The 21,698-nt window shown below is 48.9% G+C and overlaps 1 protein-coding gene and 7 non-coding genes across 8 annotated transcripts; 5 read left to right on the top strand and 3 right to left on the bottom strand.

Moving 5' to 3' along the window:
• Positions 1 to 67: 67 nt before the first annotated feature.
• TRNAS-AGA (transfer RNA serine (anticodon AGA)) lies at positions 68 to 149 on the top strand. The gene has a single exon. It is a non-coding gene; the product is annotated as a tRNA-Ser (tRNA).
• Positions 150 to 864: 715 nt separating this feature from the next.
• On the top strand, positions 865 to 946 carry TRNAS-AGA (transfer RNA serine (anticodon AGA)). The gene has a single exon. It is a non-coding gene; the product is annotated as a tRNA-Ser (tRNA).
• A 1,053-nt stretch (positions 947 to 1,999) lies between these two features.
• TRNAS-AGA (transfer RNA serine (anticodon AGA)) lies at positions 2,000 to 2,081 on the top strand. Its single transcript has one exon. It is a non-coding gene; the product is annotated as a tRNA-Ser (tRNA).
• Positions 2,082 to 2,665: 584 nt separating this feature from the next.
• On the bottom strand, positions 2,666 to 2,747 carry TRNAS-AGA (transfer RNA serine (anticodon AGA)). The gene has a single exon. It is a non-coding gene; the product is annotated as a tRNA-Ser (tRNA).
• A 206-nt stretch (positions 2,748 to 2,953) lies between these two features.
• TRNAS-AGA (transfer RNA serine (anticodon AGA)) lies at positions 2,954 to 3,035 on the top strand. The gene has a single exon. It is a non-coding gene; the product is annotated as a tRNA-Ser (tRNA).
• A 1,133-nt stretch (positions 3,036 to 4,168) lies between these two features.
• On the top strand, positions 4,169 to 4,250 carry TRNAS-AGA (transfer RNA serine (anticodon AGA)). Its single transcript has one exon. It is a non-coding gene; the product is annotated as a tRNA-Ser (tRNA).
• Positions 4,251 to 4,864: 614 nt separating this feature from the next.
• Positions 4,865 to 4,946, bottom strand: TRNAS-AGA (transfer RNA serine (anticodon AGA)). Its single transcript has one exon. It is a non-coding gene; the product is annotated as a tRNA-Ser (tRNA).
• Positions 4,947 to 16,315: 11,369 nt separating this feature from the next.
• LOC144731606 (uncharacterized) lies at positions 16,316 to 21,215 on the bottom strand. The gene is made up of 3 exons (XM_078612793.1): positions 20,872 to 21,215; positions 18,111 to 18,210; positions 16,316 to 16,520 (listed from the first exon to the last, which is right to left on the bottom strand). The coding sequence occupies exons 1-3, from the start codon at positions 21,093 to 21,095 to the stop codon at positions 16,515 to 16,517; spliced, it is 330 nt and encodes a 109-aa protein (XP_078468919.1). The 5' UTR covers positions 21,096 to 21,215; the 3' UTR covers positions 16,316 to 16,514.
• Positions 21,216 to 21,698: the final 483 nt, after the last annotated feature.

Here is a 21,698-nt window from a genome sequence, read left to right on the forward strand (position 1 = left end):
GCAGCTGCTGTTGATGGCCCCGATGCCACGCGAGTCTCGGCAAGGCCTCCACCTGTGCAGGTGCAAGGTAGTCGTGGCCGAGCGGTTAAGGCGATGGACTAGAAATCCATTGGGGTTTCCCCGCGCAGGTTCAAATCCTGTCGACTACGCAATAATTGTTATTATTTTCCGTATGTCATTTCTTTATCGCACTTAAAATATTTAAGACAAATTCGTGATAATGAGCAGAGATGACGGCCACTGGACGAGGCTGGTGATAAGACGTCAGGCTGACAATAATAGTGATTTATTATTTTCTTTTATTTCTATTATTACTTTTAGTAAATTTTCTTTTTATTTTTTTCCTACGTGACATTACCTAAAAAACCTCAGAGTATGAATCCTTGCAGTCACGAAAGCTTTAAATCTAGAATCTACATGGTTCAATTAATCTCTATTGCCTCAGCAGCAACAGTATCAACAGGCATTTTCCATCATTTTATGATTATCTTCATCAGTTGCATCACGCGCCAATGTATATCTTGATCATCCATTGTCCATTATGATCATCATCAATCACCTCGTTCATATTTACTATCGCCAAAGTTTGATTAACTTCTCAAACCTCATCATCCTCATCCGTTATCCGTCTTCAACATCATCAGCATTTAAATCAACATCAACCGTTGTCTTTTCACTGCACAATGAAGCATGTCGATGCCGTTGTTACTGACGCTGATTGTGATAATGATTGATAACAAAACGTGGCTATTGATGATAAAGGGCAGTGCAGGATGACGATCGTCATCATCATCACGGATGGACAGCGCGGGAATTGTCACAGATGTGCGGTCAGCTACGCACGTGTGAAGTTGCAGGTGCAAGGTAGTCGTGGCCGAGCGGTTAAGGCGATGGACTAGAAATCCATTGGGGTCTCCCCGCGCAGGTTCGAGTCCTGCCGACTACGCAACGATTTTATTTATTTTCAGTTTGTTTTTTCTTAATCGCACTTTAAGTATTCGAGAGAGATTCGTGATGAAGAGATGAGCAGAGATGACGGCCAATGGACGAGACTGGTGATGAGACGTCAGGCTGACAGGAGCGACCACTGCTGAGAGGACGACCACCTACGAGAGGCGAGAGTGAGATGATGGACCGCGAGAGACGGTGACAAAAAAACGAGTCCTTCATGATGATGATGTCTACATGGTTCAATTAATCTATCTCGCCTCAGCAGCAACAGTGTCAGCAGGCATTTTCCCTAATTTCAGGAACACTTTCCTTTGGAGTGGGCAGGTAGGAACTTGGTTGGACAGCGCATTCGTGCACGACGGAAAAATAATCCCTTGTGGGCAGTGGGGAACCTGTTGTCCCTACCTGTAATATCTTTATCAGTTGCATCACTCGCCAATGCAAATCTTGATCATCCATTTCCATTGCCCATCATGATCTTCATGAGTCACCTCGTTCACATTTACAATCGCCAAAGTTTGTTTAACTTCTCCATCCTCATCATCCGTTATCCGTCTTCAACATCATCAACATTTTCATCAACATCAACCATTGTCTTTTCACTGCGCGATGAAGCATTTCGATGCCCTTGTTACTGAAGCAGATTGTGATAGTGCTTGATGACAGAACGTGGCTATTGATGATAACGGACTGTCCAGGATGACGATCGTCATAATCGTCTTGGGTGGAAAGTGCTTGAATTGTCACAGGTGTGCGGTCAGCTACGCTCGTGTGAAGCCGTAGGAGCAGGACTGACGGAGTCACAGCCCCGCACAGCTCCAGCTTTCCATTAAACCCCGGGTGGTTTGCCAATGCCGAGCACTTGGCAGAGGTCGCAATCGGGTCCCCGATACCCGTACCCTACCCGATACCCGGCTACCCGTACCCGGCCGGGTATCGGGTAGGGTACGGGTACCCGATTGCGACCCTCCATCATGGATGGATGGATAGCGATTGAATTTACACAGGTGTGCGGTCAGTTACGCCCATGTGAAGTTGCAGGTGCAAGGTAGTCGTGGCCGAGCGGTTAAGGCGATGGACTAGAAATCCATTGGGGTCTCCCCGCGCAGGTTCGAATCCTGCCGACTACGCGATGCTTTTAATTAATTTCAGTTTTTATTTTCTTCGCGCACGAAATCCGTGATGATGAGATGAGAAGAAAGGACGGTCGATGGACGAGACTGGTGATGAAATGGCAGCCTGAAAGGAGCTAAACTCTCCTGAGGGGACGACTGATGAGAAGCGAGAGTGAGAGGATGGTCTGCGAGAGACGGTGACAACCAAACGAGTTCGTCATGATGATGATGATGATGCGCACATGGTTCAATCAACCTCTCTGGGCTCTATCTGTGCATTGAAGAGGGGCATTGCCCAAAACGTCGACGGTAAAATATTTTGTTTAATGCAGTGAAATCCTCGGCTGGATAAATACATCCGACAGCGGTCGCCATTTCTCAGGCTCCTGTGACCCAACAACTTCATCTCAGTCCTGTACGCGTGTTGGGCGAGATCTCTCCATTGGCTGGAATTGCATCGCCAGTCTCAGACATCGGCCGTCATTACTTCTCATCACAAATCTCTTGACAATTGACTACAATACACGGCCATTTGCGTATCTCTCCGCCAACATGTGTGAATAAAAAAGGGTGAAAGGAATAAACCAGCATAATTACGTCGTAGTCGGCAGGATTCGAACCTGCGCGAGGAGACCCCAATGGAGTTCTAGTCCATCGCCTTAACCGCTCGGCCACGACTACCTTGCACTTTCACACGAGCGTACCTGACCGCACACCTGTGACAATTCAAGCACTTTCCATCCAAGATGATGATCACGATTTTCATCGTGCATTGTCCTTCATCATCAATTGCACAGCTGCACGCATTTCCCGTGCTGTGGCAGCTGCTGTTGATGGCTCCGATGCCACGCGAGTCTCGGCAAGGCCTCCACCTGTACAGGTGCAAGGTAGTCGTGGCCGAGCGGTTAAGGCGATGGACTAGAAATCCATTGGGGTCTCCCCGCGCAGGTTCGAATCCTGCCGACTACGCAACAATTTTGTTTCTTTTCAGTTTGTTTTTTCTTAATCGCACTTTAAGTATTCGAGAGAGATTCGTGATGAAAAGATGAGCAGAGATAACGGCCAATGGACGAGACTCTTGATGAGACGTCACCCTGACAGGAGCGACCACTGCTGAGAAGACGACCACCTACTAGAGGCGAGAGTGAGATGATGGACCGCGAGAGACGTTGACAAACAAACGAGTCCTTCATAATGATGATGTCGACATGGTTCAATTAATCTATCTTGCCTCAGCAGCAATCGCAACAGTATCAGCAGGCATTTCCCATCATTTCATGAACACGTTCCTTCGGAATGGGCAGGTAGGAACTTGGTTGGACAGCGCATTCGTGCACGACAGACAAACAAATAATCCCTGGTGGGCAGTGTGGAACCTGTTGTTCCTACCTATATAAGTGTAGTGTATCGTGTCGTGTATAATTTAGTGTGTAGGTTAAACGTTGAGTTTTATAAGGGCACCAAGGGGTGACCAGCCTCTCCCCACCCAGCCCCACCCTCCCCACCCAGCCCCTCCCCACCCAGCCCCTCCCCACCCTCCCCACCCAGCACCTCCCCACCTTCCCCACCCAGCCCCTCCCAACCCTCCCCTCTCCACCCAGCTCTACCCTCCTCACCCAGCCCTTCCCAAACCTCCCCTCCCCACCCAGCCCCTTCCTCCCTCCCACCCCCCACCCTCCCCTCCACATATACACGACCGACAAATAATCCCTGGTGGGCAGTTTGGAACCTGTTGTCCCTACCTGTAATATCTTCATCAGTTGCATCACTCGCCAATGTACATCTTGATCATCCATCATCCATTGTCCATCATGATCTTCATCAGTCACCTCGTTCATATTTACAATCGCCAAAGTTTTTTTAAATCCTCCATCCTCATCATCCGGTATCCGTCTTCAACATCATCAGCATTTTCATCAGCATCAACCATTGTCTTTTCACTGCACGATGAAGCATGTCGATGCCCTTGTTACTGAAGCTGATTGTGATAATGATTGATAACAGAACGTGGCTATTGATGATAAAGGGCAGTGCAGGATGACGATTGTCATCATCATCACGGTGTGCGGTCAGCTACGCACATGTGAAGTTGCAGGTGCAAGGTAGTCGTGGCCGAGCGGTTAAGGCGATGGACTAGAAATCCATTGGGGTCTCCCCGCGCAGGTTCGAATCCTGCCGACTACGCGATTGTTCTTTCTTCTTTACCTCCAACATTTTTTGCACATAAATTAGCGCAGGTAACACCCACATTGACGTCTATTGTAGTTAAGAAATATATTCGTGGTGAGAAGTCTTGATGGCCGATGGGTGAGACTGGTGAATGAATTCCAGCCAACGGTGACGACGTGCCCGAGACGCGTGCAGGACTGAGATAAAATTGTGGCATCACACGACCGTGAGAAATCGCGACAGCTTTGGGAGGTATTCATCCAGCAGATAATAATACTGTCTTTAAATTTATTGCATAGGCAACGTTTCGGGCAATGACCTTTCTTCACAGCACATAGGCAGGCCTGAGAGGTAGATTTCACTATTTAAACATCATCATCCCACATCTATCCACTGCTGGATGACGGATTCGTTTAGTTGTCACCGTCTCTCGCTGCCAATCATCTCACTCTCGGCTCTCATCAGTGGTCGTCCTCTCAGCAGTGTTCGCTCCTTTTTTGCTGCCGTTTCATCACCAGTCTCGTCCATTGGTCGTCACATCTGCTCGTCTCATCATCACTGATCTCCCGACAATGCTGCACGTGCGTGAAGAATTGAAAAAAACGGAACAGAATTAAACAAAATACTTGCGTAGTCGGCAGGACTCGAACCTGCGCGGGGAGGCCCCAATGGATTTCTAGTCCATCGCCTTAACCGCTCGGCCACGACTACCTTGCACTTTCACCTGTACAGGTGGTGGCATCGGAGTCATCAACAGCAGCGGCCACACTCGAGGGAATGTGTGCAACTGTGCAGTGTTTGTGCCCCTAAGCTCTGCCGCGAGCATTGCATCACCCTGCGGGCCTTCGCCCGGTCGGTTTTGTCTCCCCGATGTTCATGTTTTACTAGCCTTGGGAGGTACTCGTTGAAGGCCTCGGATAAGCCCAGCAGAGTCCGGTTCAGATATTCGTCGCCGATGTTCGAGACGAGCGAGGCTCATCGGAGTGCGGTGCCCGAACCACTGCGCCACTGCTCACCCCACAGAGATGGACACACGGATTCAAAGACGCACGCATGCACAGACGCACACGGAAACACAAATACACGCCTCCCCCCCCGTATAACCTTAACAGACTGTTTGGGCAAGGGCTGTTAGCGAGCACCTATTAAGGCCGGCACGGCACACGAGGGGATGGACGCCAGCGCCATACCCAGCCGCCTTTGTCTTCCTCGTGGTGATGTTTACACACCACACCAGGTACTTATTTGAGGCTGATTCGACTTGGAGGGGAGGTCCAGGACCGGTTCAGATAATGAATCGTCACTTCCGCGGGCCATGAGCGGGAAAATAGCTCGGGTAGCCGTATTCGTAGCGCAGTGCACTAACCATTGCGCCAATAAACACATACTGCACCAGGGACTTATTTGAGGCTGGATCCACCTAGGGGAGCCCCAGAACCGGTTCTGCTATTCATCACTGTGGGTTTGCCCGTGAGCGGGTATAGAACTCGGGTCGCTGGGTTCGTGGCCGCTACACTACCGCTCTGTTGCCAACACACACACACACACAAAAGACAAAGATCCCCGTATAGCCTTAACAGACTGTTGGGGCAAGTGCTGTTAGCGAGCACCTATGAAGGCCGGCACAGCACACGAGGGGGTGGGTGGACAACACCACGCCCGGCCACCTTTGTCTCCCCAGTGGCGATGTTTATAAAAACTGCACCAGGTACTCATTTGAGGCTGAGTCGACCAAGGAGAGGTCCAGGACCGGTTCAAATAATCGTCACCGGTGTTGGCCGTGAGCAGCTATCGAACTCGGGTCGCCGAGTTCGTGGCGCAGCGCAGCGCTAACCGCAACACGACCGCTCCCCACCACACACACAGAGAGACACACACACACACAGACGCACACGCACACACACAGAGACGCACACACACAGAGACGTACACACACACACAGACGCACACGCACGCACACACACAGAGACGCACACACACGAACACACACACAGAGACGCACACGCACACAGAGACGCACACACACAGAGAGACGCACACACACACACAGACGCACACGCACGCACACACACAGAGACGCACACACACAGAGACGTACACACACACAAACGCACACGCACGCACACACACAGAGACGCACACGCACGAACACACACACAGAGACGCACACGCACACAGAGACGCACACACACAGAGACGCACACGCACGAACACACACACAGATACGCACACACACACAGAGACGCACACACACAGACGCACACACACACAGACGCACACGCACACACAGAGACGCACACACACAGAGACGCACACGCACACACACAGAGACGCACACACACAGAGACGCACACACACAGAGACGCACACGCACGAACACACACAGAGACGCACACACACACAGAGACGCACACACACACACAGAAACGCACACACACACACAGAGACGCACACGCACACACAGAGATGCACACACACAGAGACGCACACGCACACACACAGAGACGCACACGCACACACACGCACACACACACAGAGACGCACGCACACACACAGAGACGCACGCACACACACAGAGACACACACACACAGAGACGCACACACACACAGAGACACACACGCACGCACACACACGCACACACACACAGAGACGCACACACACAGAGACGCACACACACACAGACGCACGCACACACACGCACACACACACAGAGACGCACACACACACAGAGACACACACGCACGCACACACACGCACACACACACAGAGACGCACACACACAGAGACGCACACACACAGAGACGCACGCACACACACGCGTGCACGCGCCCTGTGTGTTCTCTTAGCAAATCCTCTAAGTCCACACGAGGTCACTGAGGTCAGCAGCCTCCTAATTGGCGCGGATCTCTTCGCGTGTGACCTGCATACAGACACACACAAAGACAAAGGATCCCCCCGTGTAGCCTTCAACAGACTGCTGGGGCAAGTGCTGAGGGCGAGCACCTCCAAAAGCCGGCACGGTACACGAAGGGGATTGGGTGGCTGACAACCACGCCCGGCCGCCTTTGTCTCCCCAGTGCTGATGTTTACACACCGCACCAGGTACTCATTTCAGGCTGACGCAGACACACAGGCACATCCGCTCATGCCCCGTTTAGCTCTACAACACATAGGGCCCTGTCCCAGATATCTTCCTGCCTTTCTCTGTTTCTCCACCTTCCCGTCTCTCACTCTCTCCTTACATCTCCCAGTCTCTCGTTCACCCCATCTCCCCGTGTCTCGCTCTTATCCTCCATCTCCCCATCTCATTCTATCTCCCATCGCTCTTCTTCCAGTCGCTCTCTCCCCCTCGATCTCTCCCACCTCGTCATATCTGTCTCTCCACTCTCCCCGTCTCTCAAAAATCTCTCCCCCTACACCTTCTCGTCGCTCTCCAACCTCTCTCGCCGTCTCTCAGTGTCCCTCCGTCTCCCCGTCTGTCACCTCCATCATCCCTCCGGCCCGTCTCACTCCGTCTCCTCTTGACCAGGTGCCTGTCCCTTCCTCGCGATCAGTCTCCCCCCACCCCACCCCCAACTCGCTCCGATCTCAGTTCCTCTCTCCCCTACCTCTCCTCTCTCCCGCCCGCTCCCTCCCTCCCACTGCACGACCTGCAACCCCCCCGCGGAGAGCATCGTAAACAGCTGAGTCTCGTTACACACACCCCGTCCCTGTTCGCTAATTAACGCCGAGCCAGCGACGTGCAGTGGAAATCCGGCTCTCCTCCCCCCCCTACCCACTCCGCCTCCCCTCTTTCCCAAATCCCTGCCCGCTCCTTCCCCCGCGGCCCCCTGCAGCTCCTAACCCCCTCACCCCCCTCCACCCCTTCCACTCACCACTTCCTCGTCTCTCTCGCTCCCATCTCTCGAGTCCACGTACGAACGAATGCCTCCCCTCGCCCCCACTTGCCCCCTCCCCCTACTCTCCCACCCCCCCCCCCCTCGTTGTCCCAGCCGAGCGCAATGAATGCACGCGGATTCAGAAAACAGACGCGGGTCGTCGCAGCGCAGCTCCCGATGGAACGGGCGTAAAAGTGCTCTCCGATTTCCCTATTTTTGTTCCGCGCACACATTTATTTTCTGGGGAGGGGGGGGGGGTGGAGGGGGGGGGGTTATTTTTGTTTCAACACAAAAAAATTCTGGTCATATTACCACCACCACCCCCCCCTACCTCCGGCAGATTATTCCAATTATACAACAGTTGTCTCCGTAATATTTAGCGAACATTATTTGCCAAACCACAAACCCTTGAGATTAAAGACCCCCCCCTCCTCCTCCTCCTCCCCCGCATTAAGAAATAAACACGAGAGAGACTTGAAACACTGCCTTTCGTTGTTGCCCAGTTGTTGTTGTTTTGCAGTCTCCAAGTGGTGGTAGTGGTGGCGGTGGTGGCGGTGGTGGGGGGGTGGGTTTGATGTTTGTCCCAGCGCCGCGTTTCACGAGGTGAGGAATCCATTCAGAAATCTCCGCTTAGTGAGTCCACTCCGCTTGTGTCAGAAAAGGGCCGAGGAAGAGATAGAGAGAGTGAGAGCGAGGGAGGAGACCCGTTCACTGAACTTAACCCGAAAATTCCCTTCGGGTGGCGATGTTATCCTTCACACAGCTGGAGGCGCACTTTCCCACACACCCTGCTATGAGATGCTTTGCCGCGTGGCAAACAAACTGATTCATGTTTGTGTTGTTGTTAAACTCCTCGGCGGACATCCTCCGGGGAGGAGATGGAGCAATGAACCGGCACGTGTCCAGGTAACCAGGTGGACGAACACATCGCAGCATCGTGAGAGCAAGTGGCTGCTTGGTGATGCCTTCATCCAGCAGTGGATTGATCATGGGCGACGACGATGATGGTGGTGGTGGTGGTGATGACTGCCCCCTCCACCACCGGGCCACGTGCCCCAACCACGGCACGCCCACGCTTCTTCACAGTCGGGAGTTTGCCTTTCGCTGCAAAAATATTTTCGTCTCCGCTGACAGAGAAAACATTTCCCACTCCACTCACGCCGACTTTTTTGGGACTTTTGGAGCACGAGGCTTGAGGGGAGGGGAGGTGGCGAGGGGGTTTGGTGGGGGGGAAGTCTGGTGGGTGGGGGTCTGGGGGGGGGGCTGTCCAGAGGTTGTAAGTTGGGGAGCCCGCAGGGGGCACGGGACGTAAGAGAGGCGGGGACGCGAGGTTATGGGATTGATACATCCGTCTGGGAAAGATGAGATCTCAAAGGTGGCTGGAGTTGTTCGCGGGGCTAAATGCCGTGTTAGATGGAGCACCGGGCCCGACAGTGCTGAGAGCCTGGGTTTGAATCCAGGTTCGGGCCACATTTTCAAATTTATGTATGGATGTGCGTTGAACTTGTTTCGCACCGTACGTAGCCAACACACGCAAAAAGCAGTAATAAAGACATGTGTTGTTAACTTGCTACGTAAATATTCTTGGGTCTTTCGGTAAGGTCACGTAGAGAGGTTCAAAGAAAATAACAAAAAATGACAATAAACTACAATATGAATTCCTGCAGTCACGAAAGCTTTAAGTCAAGATTTGCAACAAAAATTTGTTTATGAAGTCGATGGTCTGATTATTGTATTGCATATGGCAACTATGATTTAAAGCTTTCGTGACTGCAGGGATTCATCTTCTTGGTTCTTTCGGTAAAGTCACGTAGAAGGGAAGTAATAAAATAATACAAATAATTTTATTATGTTTTATTTTTATTATTTTATTACTTCCCTTCTACGTGACTTTACCGAAAGAACCAAGAAGATACGGCAACTATGTTCACGAGCTCGATGCCAACGTCGAGGACTGTTGACCACCACGAGAAGGCTTCAGCAGAGACAGAGAGAGTTCGTGTCGTGTTGCCGTTCCTCCTCCTCCGTTGAAGGAGAGCAGACTCCAGTGGATGCACTGCAAGGTCCCGTAGTTTGGGTTGCATGGGCACAGTCGTACGACAGGTGCTTGTGTCTTCAATGTCTCATGTATGAAGGAAATGTGCGCATTTGGCCTGTTGATCTTCTGATGGTCACACTCAGGGCCGGATTAAGATTGTGTAGGCTCCTGGGCTACAGGTCTTGTGAGTGGCCCCAGTAATATTTTCAAAAGGAAAACAAAGCTAAAGAAAAATGAAATTTATTCTTGCAAGGCTAACAACAAATAAAATTCAGCATTCACGAGTGAAATAACTTTTCACTTCATCTCTGGAGGCCCTCTAGCTGGCAGAGGCCCCTGGGTTGCAGCCCCTAAAGTGATATTTTGAAATTGACCAATTTTCTATGAGAAAACGGGCGAATTTGTTTCTTTTCGTTCACATAACGTCAGTAAAAAACAACAAATTAATAAAAATAAATTACATATATTTATACTAAAGTAATACAAAAATTACTACAAAAGATTAAGACACCAAGGTGCACTACCACAAGGCGGGACTGGCCACAGTGGACCGAGTTCTTTGTGGGGAGGAACAACCAAAAAAAACTACTCACTTCTAAATCTTTTGTAGTAATTTTTGTATTACTTTAGTATAAATACATGTTAATTTTGATTCATATGTTGGGTTTTTTCTGACTTTATATGAACGAAAATACACAAATTCCCCCCTTTTTCTCATTTAAAATATGTAAACTTCTAAATATCACTGTCCTGGTCACAAAAGCAAAGTTTGTGGGGAATTAAAGCCATTTTCTGTACTTTTGAGGCATCAGCAATGAGGAAATAACACTTACTACCCAGGAATAAAAGTTGTGTTACATAGCGTCATCAGTGAGCTCCCCCGACAGGCGAGGATGCTGCTGCTGCTGCTGCGTTGGCTGCGTCCCGCAGACCGCAATGCCCAGCCACCGCCAGCTCAGTGACGCCAGCTTCTGTGTGACCGCAGAGAGGAAGCTGAACGGGCACGGCATGAGCTGGAATGGGCTGAATGGCCTCGAGCTGTGTGGACTAGCCGGGGAAAGCGCGTCTCAAACCGTTCGCGCTCGCGCCTCATGCTCCCATTGGTCAGTTCCCCCGATAAACAAAGACACAAATAGAGAGCAGGCTTTTTTCGGTAAAGTCACGTAGAATGAAAATCATAAAATAATAAAAATAAAACATAATAAAATAATTCTCACGACGTTTCGGCCACAACGCAAGCAGCCGTCCTCAGGTGAAGAACAGGTCTGTCGATAAGAATTATTTTATTATCTTTTATTTTTATTATTTTATTATTTCCTTTCTATGTGACTTTACCGAAAGAACCAAGAAGATGAATCCCTGCAGTCACGAAATCTTTAAATCGAAATTTAGAGAGCAGGCGTCAGGGTCGGGATCGGGATCGAACCCACGATCTCCTGTATACCAGGCGAGGGAAATTACATCTCGCCACCGCTGAACCCTCTACTAGTTCTGCGACATGATCTGCTGGGGCCTTTTCTCTGACACAAGGCGGTGCATTTTTTGCTCGTTGCCGAGTTCATTGGAGCTGTGTGAAAAACCCAACGAAATAAATCAAACAAGTAAACTGTTGCGATCACAGGGAGTGATGTTCGCATCGGGGGTTTCGCTTTACCAATCCACGCTACGCTGTCCGGCGCGGGGAAGTATGGTCAAAACAACCTCCAGTGACCAACACGCGTTTCAAGTTTCTTGCGTTTATTTATTAATGCAGGGGTCTCATCTCAAGGGGGTCGTCGTTTCGTCAGAGAACGCACGTGTACACTTTCACGTTACAGACAACCGCGAGAACAAATTATAGTTTTTTTACGGATTTAAAGACGCACTTATACCCCGCCCCCATCTCCCCCGCACCCTCCCGCCTATGTAATATAAAAAAAAAACATTTAGGGGGCGCGTTGTATAATCCGGCACATGTACAGAACTTTATTGCCACAGTCAACAACGTTGCTGCCACCACGGCCGCGTGCTCCAATAGTTAACGTACTCCACGGATTTCAAGGCGCGGCGATTTCCCAGCATCCACTGCTCTTCCCTTCGTGACTTATTTACATGTCCCACTCTTGTTTCTCGCTCTCCCACGACGTCGTATTTTCCGGGACACGTTTTTTTTTAATTCTTCTCTCGTTCGTTCAGAATAACGCCCCTACCACCACCACCACCTTACAGAGTTTGACCACCCCCCTCAATGTCGATGAAATTTTTTTTTTGTCAGATGGCCGAACAAGCTCCAACTCCACCGTGACAACGCACGAGACCCACAGCAACATCGTCCGATCGGCCGCACAGCCATGAGAACATCGCAGGCTCCACTTAAAAGTAATTTTGGTGGACTTGCGTCAAAGATTCCCCGCCCAAAGCCTTAACGGACTGTTGGGGGCAAATGCTGTTGGCCATGTTTGTTTGTTGTAGTACGGAGTTAGACTGATGGCCTTAATCTAAGTTGCCTTGTGGTTGTTGTTGTTTGACTTGCATCCCACTGCACATAGTCACATAGTCACTTTAAGATGTTTTCTTGTTCATGTTTTTGCTTTTTTGTTTGCTGCGGTTGCACCCGATTCAAGAGTCGAATGGCTCACAGGGCTACACCTAATAAATGAAACTGAGAACTGAACACCGATGAAGGCCGGCATGGCGCACGCAGGCGATGGGCTGCGAACAACCACGCCTGGTCGCCTTTGTCTCCCCCAGTGCTGAATGTTTATACACCAACCCGGGTGCTCATTGGAGGCTGAGTCGACCGAGGAAAGTGCCCGAGTCGGGTTAAGTTAAATCGTCACCGGTGTTGGCCTTGAGCGGGAATCGTCAAACTCGGGCCGCCGGGTTGATAGCTCGACGTCACTAACCGCCGCATCGTTTCTTCGGTGCTCCGTGTGCCGCCGCAACCAATGAAACGCAGCCCAGATGTGGCACAGTCGGCATCAACAGAGGCCTTCGGTGTTGTCATCCGTCCGCCCACTTGAAGGACGGCCCAAGTGGGGCGACGATTAAGGAACGTCGCCTCTGTCTTGTCGCAGGGTCACTGTTCACTCAACGGCAGCGAGAGATGCTGATGAATCCTTTTTTGTTTTGTTTATACGGCGAAGACGAAACCCCGCCATGGTCCCAACGTGCAGACAACAGCGGGGATGGAGTTCACGACATTGGCACACATTGATATGCGCAATAGTGTTGGTGTCGGGTAAATAACACAACATTTTGATTTAAAGCTTTCGTGACTGCAGGGATTCATATTCTTGGTTCTTTCGGTAAAATCACGTAAAAGGGAAATAATGAAATAATATAAATATAAAACAATAAAATGCTCACGACGTTTCGACTGCAACACAAGCAATCATCATCAGGTGTGAAATCCACAGAAAAAAATTTGAAAAAATTATTATTGCTGTGGATTTCACACCTGATGATGATTGCTTGTGTTGCAGTCGAAACGTCGTGAGAATTTTATTGTTTTATATTTTTATTCTTTTATTGTTTCCCTTCTACGTGACTTTACCGAAAGAACCAAGAATATAACACAACATTGTTGAGAAATGAATAGGAGTCATTGCAAGTCTTACCAGGGTGTTCATCGTACGTATTGTACAGGAGGGCCGCTAATGGACAAAGTCCCGTGTACTGACATAGAAAAGCAGTGGGCGGGCTTAACGAAATCGTGCTGTGTCTGTGCGTAAGTCCCCTGTTGAAGTCCACTGCACTTGGCCCACCACCACCATCATCATTATCATGAGCAGCATCATCGATGTCCCACGTCCCTAATCACAAGCACCTGGAATAACTCGTTGTCTCACTCCTCTCGACCCACTCGGAGCTCACAGGATCGTAAAAGACGCTTCACCGTCGCCAGAAGATCGCTTTGCCCACGCACGAATCCTTCACTGCGCTGGTGATTTGGTGGATTTTTTTTGGCAATAGATGTCGGTGAATTTTTTTTGGCAATAGATGTCGGTGAATTTTTTTGTCGACAGATCTCGGATTTTTTTGTCAATAGATCTTGGTGGATTTTTTTATCGATAAATTTTGGTGATTTTTTTGTCGATTATCTCGGTGGATTTTTTGTCGATGATCTCGGTTAATTTTTTTATCGATAGATCTCGGTTAATTTTTTGTCGATAGATCTTGGTGGATTTTTTTATCGATAGATCTCGGTGAATTTTTTCGTCAATAGATTTTGGTGAAAAATTTGTCGATGATCTCGGCGGATTTTTTGTCAAAAAATCTCGGTGAATTTTGTTGCCGATGATCTAGGTGGATTTTTTGTTCACCACTTTGTTTTCTCCTCCACATTTTATTGTCTGGGCGAGTTGAGGATTTCTCCACTGTTTACTCGGGAGTGAGATTTTTTTGGTTTTTTTTACCTGTAAAAACGAATGGAAATCGATTGCTGTGACATTTAGTAAACCCCTCCCACCCCCACTTCTATAAAATAATAAGCATACGTCAAATTTTGTGGGAGCACCATGCTCTCTCTTCCTTGGTCAACTATTCTTTTCAATAATCCCCTTTGGACATTTTCACAATCGACTGTAATTATCATGCACATTTACTCAAGACAAATATTCCCCCCTCCCCCCTCCATGTAGCCTTAACAGACTGTTGGGGCAAGTGCTGTTGTTGAGCACCTATGGCACACGAGGGAAGGGTGGGTGACCAACACTGCACCCGGCCACCTTTGTCTTCCAAATGATGATGTTTACACACACGGCACCAGGTACTCATTTGAGGCTGAGTAAACCTCGAGGAAGCCCGGGACAGGTTCAAATGATCGTCACTGGTGTTGGCCAGGAGCAGGAATTGAACTCGGGTCGCTGGGTTCGTAGCGCAGCGCTAACCACTACACCATAGCTCAGCACACCCACACACACTCCTCGCACACACACAGTCAAATGCACACTGCCCCCCACTCACACACACGCACTGTAACACCAGTGCCAGGTCGTGGCTCCAGGTTGAGGAGGCTACAAAACTCCAGTCCGGGTTTTCCAGTCTCTCAATGACAACGCGTGCAGGTGGATTAATTGAGACGTTAAAATACTCTGGCGGTGGCTTCATCATCATCAGCAGCAGGAGTGCAGACCTCTAGGCTTACACAGGAGATCGTTACGATTCACATAGATACCCATAGACTATATTCTTAGGTTTTTTCGGTAAAGTCACGTAGGTAAAACAATAAAATTAATTACCTGAAGACGGAAGCTTGTGTTGCCTCCGAAACGTCGTGATTTTTTTAATTTATTTTTTATTTTATTTTTTTATTAATTTTAATGTTTTACCTACGTGACTTTACCGAAAAAACCTAAGAATATGAATCCTTGCAGTCAAGAAAGCTTCAAATCTAGAACCCATAGACTAACATGGAAACCTATACTCGCATAGATACCCAGAGATTCACATGGAGACCCACTTAGAAACTGGAATGTGCTGTGAGTGGCTTTAGCATCAGCACCGGAGACCTACAGGCTCACACAGAGGTCCATAGACTCAAATAGATACCCATAGGTCTCACGGACATCCACGGACTCACACGGAGACCCTCTAGGAAACTGGAATGTGCTGGGAGTGGTTCATCATCAGCACTGTCTCCACCAGATGGGTACGTGCACCGATGCTTGCCACCTGTCCCGTTCAATTCCAGGTTCGTCCACTTGTTTTAGCAGCTCTCCTGGGACATCTGTAGGTCTTCTCCGGACACTAAAAGTCTCGGGCTTTTGTCAGTCACATCGTAATATCAACAATAACAACAACATCACCACCACAGCACTCAAGACGATGCATTTACAAGTAGTTCTCCCCTCCTCCGGCCTTGAGAGATACTCTCTTCTTTTTTCCAAGACACGAGTTGGAATTTTTTTGTTTTAGCTTCAAGGTGGCAAGAGCTCACGCAGCTCACGTAGCTTTCCCGTGAGAACTGGTCTGGTGGTGCATAGCACTGGTTATTCTTTCCAGAGGGACTGGTCTGGTGGTGCATAGCACTGGTTCTTCTTCCCAGAGAGACTGGTCTGGTGGTGCATAGCACTGGTTCTTCTTCCCAGAGGGACTGGTCTGGTGGTGCATAGCACTGGTTCTTCTTCCCAGAGGAACTGGTCTGGTGGTGCATAGCACTATTTTTTCTTCATCATCATCATCAATGTCGCTGCACTGCAGTCATCAAGGAGTCCAACCGCACGCCTCAACTAAGAGTGAAAACCCCGGCGAGGAGTTTGTAGCTCTGCTCAGCTCGGAGCCACGTGGCTCCACGATGCCCAGACTCGTCGAGCCTCGCAGCCCCGTCAGCCCTCATCCCCCCCGCGTGCCACCGCGCCACCTAGCCTGGCACCGGGTTGTCAGGGCTGCGGCATCGCAGACAGGGAGAGAAGGGGCAAGGGATTTGGGTCAGGTTCGGAGACCCACCATCATCATCAATATCATCAGCATTTTCAACATTAGCCTCGTGAGCATCTTCGTCAGAATATTTTTCTATCAAGATCAGCATTATCACTGCCTTCTCTAGCGTCGTCAATTAGCATCTTACGCATCGTAAGTATCGTTCATTATCATCCTGAGAATCTTCATCAGCGTTATTATAGGTACAGTCATGACTATTATGTTCACCAATCTTGATTTGAAGCTTTCGTGACTGCAGGAATCCATACTCTTTCATTATTCTACCTACGTGACTTTACCGAAAGAACCAAAGAGTATTATGTTCACCATCATCACCAACATCATCAGAATCATTAACATCATCATCATTGACATCGCGATGAGCAATATCATTAGGATCTTTGGCATGGCCATCAGCATCATTATCACGACTATCATCATACGCATCATAATGAAGCTTCTTTAGCATCACCATCAGGATCGTCATCATCATCGCCGTCGTTACCGTCATCATACTCATCATCATCGGCATGTGTGCTGTGCATGAGCTTAGGTTCAGGTTTGTTCTGACAAGGGTAAAAACCATTGGGCAATACATGCTTATTTTCGACGGGGACGTGGTAACAGAAACATGGTCACGACAACAAATAAAAAAAAGTAAAATAATCAACCATATCCGTGGTCAAGCTCTACATGGCAAGGTCAACATCACGGTAAAACTATTAATTAAACTATTTTTATTTCACCAAGTAGGGCCCACTGAGCTATACAGCTGTTTTTCACAAGCAGTCCTGGCCTCAAATGATAGCTCAACAAAGTGGCTTATCGCGTGGAAATGTAAGGCAGCAAAACACTACAAACGGGTGATGTTGATTCTAAATGTGAAGGGAAATATCGGAGGACCCGGAGAAAAATCCACGCGACCACGGGGAGAACATGCAAACTCTAAATATACCGCAGGCGTCAGGGTCGGGATCGAACCCACGAACCTCCTGTATACCAGGCGAGGTTGTTAACATCTCGTTACGGTGGCGCCCAATCGACAACAAACCGACAAATAAAAAAAGACAACAAAGATTATAAAGGTGTCAGTTTTTGTACCAGTTTAAAGGGTAAAAACCTATTACTATATTTTTGCCACTGGTATAGGAGGTCTCATAGTGTAAATGCTTACCCCGAGCTCTCAATACTCTGATAGTGCGCTGTCTTTGAGTTGTACGCCTTTTGGCATCATCTGGTCCAACACCAGTGGAGACTAGGCTCTAAGAAATGCTGTCTCGGGTGTGGACCAATCAACTTCAAGGACAGTGCATATCATTATCATCATCAGAGTTGTTTCTTTTTTGTTTGCATTTTGACTGCTTGTGTTGTGGTTATTGTAAACATGATGCCTTGTATAAAGGTGTCAGTTTTTGTACCAGTTGAAAGGGTAAAAACCTATTACTATTATAGGACGTATACCAAATACACACACACATATATATAAAAATATAAAACAATTATGAATTGAAGTCTGCCGAACGGATCGATCAATCCGGGTGGTGTGCGGAGCGAACCTGCAGGTGGAGAGTTCGGTGCACGGCGAGCGTGCGCGACTGGCAGAAGCCCTTGCCGCACTCCTGGCACTTGAAGGGCTTCTCCTTGGAGTGGATGTACCTGCCGGGTAGTGGGAGCCGTCAGCACAACAACGACAACAACAACAACGACGACGACAACAACAACAACAACAAGAGACGCGTTCTCAAGGCTCAAGTTCATTTTGTTTTCCCAGCTGAGAACTCAAGACACGAGCAGTGAGTCTGATGCATCGTCGGTTTTTTGGGGAGGGGGGGGGTTAGAAACTTGCGTTTAGAGTATTTGGCTGCTACAAATATCCACGTGATGAGCCACTTTTAATTTTAGAACTTTCGTGACTGCAGGAATTATTATTTGGTTCTTTCGGTTATGTCACGTCTAAAGATAAAATAAATTAAGATTGAACCACTTCTACGGGGAAGTTTTAAGCTTATCTTTTTTCTCTCTCTCTGGCGACTTGTTTTCTCTGCCTGTGTCCTCTTTAGAATGTTCACACTTAAATTCTAACTTAGCAATCTTTGAAATACGTAATCAACCAGGCTATGCGTTAATTGTGTGTTGACCGACCCTCTGTGTTGTATTACATTACATTTCGATATTTTACTAGGTTATTTAATTTTAGTGTGTCTTTCTCCTGATTTTCAGGCTTGCTTGCCGTGTCATCGTACTTGCAGCACCACGTCTGTTGACCACTCATTGATATGCTAATTTTTTCTCTAACCCCCCTCCCTCTCTCTGCCTCCGCCCCCCCTCTGTCTATTTAAGGCCACCCCACAGAGACGATCACCCCTCTCTGTTACCTGTGTTGCTCTCGCTATGTATCTTGATGATATCTGTCTGCTAATATGTCTGTCTATAGTTTTCTGGTTAGATTTTATGTCGCTATTTCATTATACCTGATGATGATTGCTTGTGTTGCAATCGAAACGTCGTATTCTATTATTTAATTTAATTTTTTATTTTATCTTTAGACGTGACTTAACCGAAAGAACCAAATAATAATTAGCCACTTTACTGAGCTATCATTTGTGGCCAGGTCGCTTCCGAAAAAATAGAGCCGTATAGCTCAGTGGGCCTTACCTGGCAAAATACAAATAAAATAGTTTTAGTAGTTAAATAAATAGGTCGTCGTGTAAAAAAAAAGGTTGTGTCATGAACCCCTCCTCCACCCGACACAGCCAATGAATAAAGCAAAAAGTGTCACGTGTCAAAATATATAAACTGCTTCAGCAACACCACCGGGAGTGTTGTTGTTGGACAGCAATTTCAAAACACAGCACGTGTCGCTGAGGGTGCCACGGTGGCGAGATGAAAACTCCCACGCCTGGTAAAGGGGAGGTCATGGGTTCAATCCCAACCCTGACACCTCCTGTGTATTGTTTTTATTTGGAGTTTGCGGTGTCTCTCTCCCCGTGGTCACGTGGGATTTTTCTCCGGGTACTCCGGGTTTTCCCCCGCACATTAAGAATCAGCGTGCGTGTAAGAGTATTTGGCTGCTATGAATTGCCACGTGATAAGCCAACTTCGTCGAGCTCTCGTTTTGTGACCAGGTCGCTTCTGATAAAGAACTCTGTAGCTCAGTGAGCCTTACATGGTAATATAGAAAATACTTGAATTCGTAGTTTTATTTTTAATAGGAGCACATTTGTTCCACACATGGCTGTTAGGAAAATGTTTAACTTGGCGGCTGTGAGGAGTGTTTCAATGAGCTGATCGCGATCTCTTTACGTGCTGTCTTTGTTATAGTCACCAATTAAAGACGACCCGTTGCATTGTTCAGCGCTTTGTGAGGTTTTTGATTTTGGAAATGTATTAATTATTATAATAATTATTTACCCGGGGAAAGCCGCACCCATTATTACCTCATTTGTTTCTTGTTGTTGCTGATCCACATTGTGTATGTGTACGTTTGTTGAACTTCTATCGCACCGTACGTAGTCCAACCGTGCTAATCGGAGGTGCCAGGGCAGGGGGAACGTCAACTAACCAAACACGACCGATATTCTTCTACAAAATAGATATCAAATTAGTTTGACACAATCGTATTATGCCATATAGAAAAATAATGTTTGTACGCGTCTGTGCCATTAATATTCTTAATGCAGAGTACTATTTAAAACAAAAATTATCTTACAATTTCCGGAACCACCATCTCCTGCACGCCCAAGCCGTCTAAACCATTTATAGCTATGGGGACTTTTTTTTGCCAGTATCAAGACGATGAAAACATAAGAAAAGGCTTTAGCCCATCCTGGCGATAGAACAGGAAATGTTAAGATGTTAAAACACCAAACAGATACCGATCGCATGGCATCAAGACTGCATCAGCCACACAATTATACCGTGTTTTGTTAATGACATACGTTAAACAGGCTAAAGCCTGTTCTTATGTATAATTGTGTGGCTGATGCAGACTTTATGCCATGCGATCGGTATCTGTTTGGTGTTTTAACATCTTAACATCTCCTGTTTTATTTCGATTTAAAGCTTTCGTGACTGCAGGGATTCATCTTCTTGGTTCTTTCGGTAAAGTCTACGTGACTTTACCGAAAGAACCAAGAAGATGAATCTCCTGTTCTCTTGCCAGGATGGGCTAAGGCCTGTTCTTATGTTTCCATCGTCTTGATACTCCTCGATCAATCGCGCTCAATAAACGAACAGAGAAATAAGCACGCGATAAGAAGAGAAGTGATTTGGCGGGCGGGCGGGCGGGCCCGCTGGCTCGCTCGCTGCGTCCCTCACCTGTGGTCCCTCAGGTGGTCCTGGCGGCGGAACGCCTTGTGGCACACCTCGCAAACGTAGGGACGCTCGTCCGTGTGCGTGCGCTCGTGGATGAGCAGGTTGTAGGACTTGGTGAACCTCCGGCCGCAGAACTTGCACACGAACTCCTTCTTGGCGCGCGCCGCGTGGGCCGTTGACCCCGACCCCGACCCCGACCGGGCCATCATCAACGACGACGCCGACATCGCCGACGCGGAACAGCACACGGAGGCGCTGAGCAGCCCGAACGCGCTCGCAGGGCCCCCCGGCACCGGGGCCGCGCGGCCACCACCAGCGGCCCCCGCGGCAGGAGGCGCCGAGGGGAGGGGCCCCGCGGCCGCCCCGCCGAGCCACCGCCGCTCGCCGCCGCCGCAGCCGCCCGGCCTCAGCGGCGGGCCCAGTGGCGGTGTCGCCATGCTGGGCTGCAGCTTCTGCACGTCCACAGGTGGATGATGATGATGATGTGGAGGAGGAGGAGGTGGAAGAGTGAGAGGTGGTGAAGGAGCTGGGTCCGCCCGCGTCGCAGCCGCTGCCAGATTGGCAAAGTCGAAGCGAGGTTGCGGCTGTTGACGTCGCCGCTGATCGTGGTGATGGTGCTGGTGGTGGCGAGGGTTTGACTGCTGCGTCAAGCATGCCTTGCAGGTCGTGCGAGGCAGCAGGGTGCAGCTGAGCGCGTGCGACAAAACCGCAACGGGACTCGCAGACAGGGCAGCTGGCGCCTGCAGTGTCAGTCTATTCGTCTGCAGCGACAGCCCATTCTCTCTGCTGCTGCTGCTGCTGTTGTTACTGCTGTTGCTGGAGCTGTCCTC

The sequence above is a fragment of the Lampetra planeri genome, chromosome 2, assembly GCF_965212315.1.
Source record: "Lampetra planeri chromosome 2, kcLamPlan1.2.h2, whole genome shotgun sequence".
NCBI classification, from domain to species: Eukaryota; Metazoa; Chordata; class Hyperoartia; order Petromyzontiformes; family Petromyzontidae; genus Lampetra; species Lampetra planeri.

Bases quoted from the DNA above. Each gene is read 5' to 3' on its own strand.
- LOC144731606 (XM_078612793.1), bottom strand. From the start codon at position 21,095: ATGTCGGCGTCGTCGTTGATGATGGCCCGGTCGGGGTCGGGGTCGGGG. The intron at 18,211-20,871 runs GTGAGGGACGCA...ACTACCCGGCAG, and splicing joins GACCACCTGAGGGACCACAG to GTACATCCACTCCAAGGAGA.